The 7,500-nt window shown below is 42.6% G+C and overlaps 1 protein-coding gene across 1 annotated transcript; it reads left to right on the forward strand.

Moving 5' to 3' along the window:
- The first annotated feature begins 1,218 nt into the window (after positions 1-1,218).
- On the forward strand, positions 1,219-4,601 carry dnph1 (2'-deoxynucleoside 5'-phosphate N-hydrolase 1). The gene is given in 5 exon segments (XM_071922782.2): positions 1,219-1,439; positions 1,441-1,498; positions 3,405-3,476; positions 3,824-3,934; positions 4,403-4,601. Coding segments are annotated over 5 exon segments (432 nt in total). The 5' UTR covers positions 1,219-1,361; the 3' UTR covers positions 4,516-4,601.
- Positions 4,602-7,500: the final 2,899 nt, after the last annotated feature.

Here is a 7,500-nt window from a genome sequence, read left to right on the forward strand (position 1 = left end):
CACACCTGTCTGTCTGCTCAGTCAGACTCACACCTGTCTGTCTGCTCAGTCAGACACACACCTGTCTGTCTGCTCAGTCAGAACACAACACCTGTCTGTCTGCTCAGCCTGAGGCGGTCCCACAGGATTAGTCTGTTCAGGGTTCACAGACAGAAAGCGGGTTCTGGTCTGAAGCAGCAGAGATCAGCAGGTTTAGAGGTGATTGACAGCTCAGCATGAAGCCGGCCTGCAGCTGTTACAGGACAGAGGGACACAGACGCTTGTTTTTTCAAAGTGGATACATAATGTTTAGTGTCGGAGCTCACCTGACCTCTGACCTCTGACCTCTGACCCGAACCCATTCAGTCAGCGGGGGAAGTTCGGGTTCTGTCGGGGGTTTTTGGTTCGTTTTGGTTTCTGCTGCAGGCCGAAGTCTCGTCTGGGCTGATCTGCTTCAGCTTCAGTCCTTCATGTGTGAATCTGTCTCGTGTGTCAGGAGGAAATAAAACATCGAGGCAAAATGGAATCATTTAACACTTTGAAGTTTTGTACATTCTTTGATTTACCCGTCTTTAATATTTTGTTTTTGGGCTTTCTGTTATTTTCCATGTGACACTTGTATTTATAGAGGTATTGTACAGAAGATGGTGGAAAATAAACTTTATGGAATTTGACTGTTGTGAGTTGATGTGTTGTCAGCAGCATGAAATAATGACAGTTAATGACAGTTAATAATGACAGTTAATGACAGTTAATAATGACAGTTAATAATGACAGTTAATGACAGTTAATGACAGTTAATAATGACAGTAATGAGTTAATAATGACAGCTAATAATGACAGTTAATAATGACAGTGACAGTTCAGCTCTCCTCACTCAGTAATGAAATATGACACAAGAGTGAGAAACGACTTTTTACACAGCAGTGTAATACTGTGTAATACTGCATCTTGAATCTTACAGTTATGAATATTTACTGTGAAAATGACATTTTGGAAAAAATAATTGACCTCAACTTCTTCCTTAAATAGAAGAATAGAAGAAGCTTTTTAGCTGAAAAAAGTAAAAATATACCAAAACATAAAGAAGAGACATTACAAAGCATGTCGGGTAAACTGAGCAGGATTTACTGTTTTATAGTAAACATCCATTTTGAAAACTTCAACACGAACCTTTACAGCAGGAGACTCACTTTAATTCACGCTGCGACGTACAGCGCCACGTCACCGCGCAGTGCGTCAACTTGCATACAGCGCGCGAAACGACAGTCTGCAGGGTTCCAAACGAAGTGGACTAGAAGAGAGCCGTGATCTGTTGTGATCTGCCGTGATCTGCTGTGATCTGTTGTGATCTGCCGTGATCTGCAGTGGTCAGACTGAAGATGAAGATTTATTTTTGCGGCAGTATCCGCGGCGGACGGCAGGACGTCTCGCTCTACCAGACCGCAGTCCGGAAGCTGCCAGAGCTACGGGACCGTGCTGACCGAGCACGTGAGCCACGGAGAGCTGACGGACAGGGGTGAGGAGGGTGGACTGGTAGACACACACACACACACACACACACACACAGGTTATACTGGTGAGACTGGTTACAGTCTGTGTTTACTGTCACTGGTTAACTAGAAGTGGTCAGTGACGCAGTTCCTGTCTGTTGAACAAGTTCAGTAAACAACAACAACAACAACATGAACATGATCAGTTTACTGACTTTACACTGATGACCAGGAAGACTGAGACTAGCTAACACATACTGATACTACTACTGATACTACTAACTACTACTACTACTACTACTACTACTACTGATACTACTACTGATACTACTAACTACTACTACTACTACTACTGCTACTACTACTACTGCTACTACTACTACTGCTACTACTAACTACTACTACTACTACTACTACTGATACTACTACTACTACTACTACTGATACTACTAACTACTACTACTGCTACTACTACTACTACTGATACTACTACTACTACTACTACTGATACTACTAACTACTACTACTGCTACTACTGATACTACTACTACTGCTACTACTAACTACTACTACTACTACTACTGATACTACTACTACTACTACTACTGATACTACTAACTACTACTACTACTACTACTGATACTACTACTACTACTACTACTACTAATGATAATACTACTACTACTACTGATACTACTAACTACTACTACTACTACTACTGATACTACTACTACTACTACTACTGATACTACTAACTACTACTACTACTACTACTGATACTACTACTACTACTACTACTGATACTACTACTGATACTACTACTACTGCTGATACTACTACTGCTACTGCTACTGCTGCTGCTACTACTACTACTACTGATAATACTACTACTGCTGATACTACTACTGCTGATACTACTACTACTACTACTGCTACTGCTACTACTACTGCTGCTGCTACTACTACTACTACTGCTACTACTACTACTACTGCTACTGCTACTGCTACTGCTACTACTGCTACTACTACTACTACTACTACTACTGCTGCTGCTACTACTACTACTACTGCTACTACTACTACTACTACTAATGATAATACTACTACTACTACTACTGATACTACTGATACTACTACTACTGCTGATACTACTACTGCTGATACTACTACTACTACTGCTACTACTACTACTACTACTGATACTACTACTACTGATACTACTGATACTACTACTACTGCTGATACTACTACTGCTGATACTACTACTACTACTGATACTACTACTACTACTACTACTGCTACTACTACTACTGATACTACTACTACTGCTGATACTACTACTACTGCTGATACTACTACTACTGATACTACTACTACTACTGCTGCTACTACTACTACTACTGCTGCTACTACTACTACTACTACTACTACTACTACTACTGATACTACTACTACTGCTGATACTACTACGGCTGATACTACTACTACTGCGGATACTACTACTACTACTACTACTACTGATACTACTACTACTGCTGATACTACTACTGCTGCTACTACTACTACTACTACTGATACTACTACTACTGCTGATACTACTACGGCTGATACTACTACTACTGCTGATACTACTACTACTACTAATGATAATATTAGTACTACTACTGATACTACTAGGAGTTAGTACCCATCCTGACAGGATTGTAACTGACATCACAACATGTTTAATTTGTAGTGAAGTTTTTGGTTATTTAATAAAATAGTGATGTGACTCTTTCAGTCACTGTGAATGTTTGTTTGGGAGTCAAACTGGGAGTCAACATGGCCATCAACAGAGCAGTGACATGACAGGTGACGGGCTCCAGCTGCAGAGGGGCATGCTGGGAGCTGAGCGGTGCGGTACGGTGTGTTGATGCGTTGTCCTGTCTGCAGGAGAGGGGGCGGGGCTTCAGGGAGACCAGGACATCCACCGCCGAGACGTGGACTGGCTCCGCTCCGCCGACGGTAAACACACTGTCATCTGCTGCGATACAGATCTATAATCTGTAATCTATTATCTATAACCTGTCTGTTGTCTATCAGCCCTGATGATAAGGAATAATCTATAATCTGTAATTTAGGAGATCTGATTTTAAACAACCAATCACATCGTGCTGTTAATCTAGAGTGTGGAACAGCCAATAGGAAGGCTGTGATATATAGATAGATGGATAGATAGATAGATATATAGATGCATAAGAGTGTAAAGGAGTGTGATCAGTCAGGTGTTCCAGGTGAAGGTGGTGACCTCAGGATGACCTCAGCTCTCTGCTCTGTGACCTCTGACCTCTGACCTCTGACCTCTGTCTCAGTCATCGTGGCGGAGGTGACCCAGCCGTCGCTGGGGGTCGGGTATGAACTGGGCCGAGCCGTCGCCATGAAGAAGAAGATCTTCTGTCTGTTCCGCCCTTCATCTGGACGAAGTGAGAACCCGGTTCCTGTCTGGACCTCCAGCCTGCTGAGGGGCTGGGGGTCCGCTTAGAACCACAACCACAACTAGAACTAGAACCAGAACCAAAAACAGAACTAGAGTTACCCTAGTTACATAATACTAGTAGTAGTACTACAAAAATTACTAGTACTACTACTACTACTACTAATAGTAGTAGTACTACAAAAAGTACTACTACTTCTGGTAATACTGCTGACATCACTAACATTACTGATTATTCCATAACTTTGTAACATGAAAGACAAAACTCTGAACTGTTAATATTTATATTTATTATAATTTCCTCATCGGTCTGATGCCTGTTAATGACAAAGAACCAATCACAGTTCAGCTGAACCTGTAGACCCGCCCCAATCCTGGATATTGATGAGTTTGACAGGTGTGTGTGTGTGTGTGTGTGTGTGTGTGTGTGTGTGTGTGTGTGTGTGTGTGTGTGTAGCTCTGTCAGCCATGATCCGCGGAGCGCAGGACGAGCTCCTCCAGGTGCAGGACTACAGCGAGGAGGACCTGGAGAACGTTCTGGAAGAATACTTCAGCCAGCTGAGGAGCTGAGGAACCGTTCTGCTGTGACAGAAGAACCGGTTCGCCTGGTGTTACTGTAGAACCAGCAGGTTATTAAACACTGTTCTCCTTCTAAACCGGCTCCTGTGTGGTTCCTCCTGACGTTCTGCTGCAGAACGCTGCAGGTTCTCTGCTGTCCAGCAGGAGGCGCTGCAGGTCAGAGAGAGAGTCATGATGACATCATACAGAGAGAGCAGTCAGTCATGATGACATCATACAGAGAGAGCAGTCAGTCATGATGACATCATACAGAGAGAGCAGTCAGTCATGATGACATCATACAGAGAGAGCAGTCAGTCATGATGACATCATACAGAGAGAGCAGTCAGTCATGATGACATCATACAGACAGATAACAGACGGAGTCAAACAGAACAATGAGTAAAAACTCTGGATCCTTTAGAACCGTTCAGACCAGTTCTGGGTTCTGCTGCTGCTCTGAGAGACTAGAACAGAAACCAGCAGAACTCTGGGTCTTGAGGATTGAGAACCGCTGATAAAGAAAGGTTCTCCATAGCACCATGCTCAAATGGTTCTACACAGAATCATTATGATGCTGTGAAGAACCCTTTTAGAACAAATGAAATGTTCCTAACCAGCAGGATTAAAGAGCTTTTTAAGAACCACACTGGGTTCTTTGAGTCATTCTGGTTCTGCAGAGAACCCTCTTTGTTTCAGAGTGAGAGTTTGGAGGAAAACAAACAGCAGGCAGGTGATTGACAGGCAGTGTGACATCATCAGAAGGGGGCGGCGGCCTCCTGACAACAGCTGCTGAACGCAACGGTGGAAAAAATAATTAATTATTAATTAATTATAAATAATTTATGGACAGCTCCGATCAATACCACCTGTTGCCAGGAGACAAGGACAAACACAGCCACTGTCCAGTGACACACACACACACACACACACAGTGACACACACACACACAGTGATACACACACACACACAGTGACACACACACAGTGATACACACACACACACAGTGACACACACACACACAGTGATAAACACACACAAACAGTGACACACACACAGAGAGACAGACACACACACACACAGTGATACACACACACACAGTGACACACACACAGTGATACACACACACACAGTGACACACACACACACACACACAGTGATACACACATACAGAGAGACAGACAGACAGACACACACAGAGACAGACACACACACACACACAGTGATACACACACACACAGTGACACACACACAGTGATACACACACACACAGTGACACACACACACACACACACACAGTGATACACACACACACAGAGACAGACACACACACACACACACAGTGATACACACACACACAGAGACAGACACACACACACAGTGATACACACACACACAGAGACAGACACACACACACACACACAGTGATACACACACACAGAGAGACAGACAGACAGACACACACACACACACAGTGATACACACACACAGAGAGACAGACAGACAGACACACACACACACAGAGACAGACACACACACACACACACAGTGATACACACACACAGTGATACACACACACAGAGAGACAGACAGACAGAGAGACAGACAGACAGACACACACACACACAGACACACACACACACAGACACACACCCCCATCAGCAGGTTATTATGTGAAGGTGATTATCTCATCATTCATCAACATTAATGAACTGGTTTCATTAAATATTTTTAGCTCTGACCTCGTGTGTCTGACTGCTGATAGATGATGACATCATTCATCAATATTAATAATAATCTAATCAGCTGGGTGAAGACAGACCTGAGGTCAGAGCTTCATGTTTTTCTACATTTTGTCACATCGTTACTGAGAAGTGTGTCTCTTATTAACACATCTGATTAGCACACTAGCTAACGTATCTAGCAGCAGCTAGCGTTAGCATGTTCACATTAACATCAGTGTCTTTGCTGGCTAGTTAGCTAGCTAACAGTTTGTTCAGGTTGTTTACACACACACACACACACACACACACACACACGGAACAGAACCTGTATGATCAGTGACTCGTGGATCAAGTCATTTTATTAATTAGTCTTTCCATCATTTGGTGTCCAAAATGTCTGAAAATATGAACAGGCTTTTTGAAAAATGCCAAAAATAAAGTCTGTCGATCAGACCCATGAGGTTTTGTTCCGGTGGGTAAAACATCCAGCAGCATCTGATCAGACTATTCTGATCTTTTAGTTACTTATTAATATTGATTTCTACTAAAGAAATGCTAATCAGGGAGAGAGGACGACAGCAGTGAAGCTTTTCCTTCTCGTCTGAACTTTCCAGTTTTACATTCAGATTATTCAGATCTTCAACAGTTATTACTGTTATTGTTCATATATATTTAGTTAATCAGGACAAACCAGGAGATAGCTAGCTGACTGCTGTAGTCCTGTTTCAGATGATTAGCATGATGTTAGCAATAATCAATATGAACTGCAGGATGATGTTAGCAATAATCAATATGAACTGCAGGATGATGATAGCAATAATCAATATGAACTGCAGGATGATGTCAGCAATAATCAATATGAACTGCAGGATGATGATAGCAATAATCAATATGAACTGCAGGATGATGTCAGCAATAATCAATATGAACTGCAGGATGATGTCAGCAATAATCAATATGAACTGCAGGATGATGATAGCAATAATCAATATGAACTGCAGGATGATGTCAGCTGTGTTTTATCTCCTGGAACAAAACGTAGTTTAGCCGACAGACTTTAGCTTCGTCTCACTCATATTTTCCAGAAGGATTTTAAACTGCAAACTAAATGGTGGAAATACTGTCTCTCCTGTCTGTCTCTCCTGTCTGTCTCTCCTGTCTGTCTCTCCTGTCTGTCTCTCCTGTCTGTCTCTCCTGTCTGTCTCTCCTGTCTGTCTCTCCTGTCTGTCTCTCCTGTCTCTCCTGTCTGTCTCTCCTGTCTGTCTCTCCTGTC

This window comes from Centroberyx gerrardi, chromosome 15 (genome assembly GCF_048128805.1).
Source record: "Centroberyx gerrardi isolate f3 chromosome 15, fCenGer3.hap1.cur.20231027, whole genome shotgun sequence".
Taxonomy (NCBI): Eukaryota; Metazoa; Chordata; class Actinopteri; order Beryciformes; family Berycidae; genus Centroberyx; species Centroberyx gerrardi.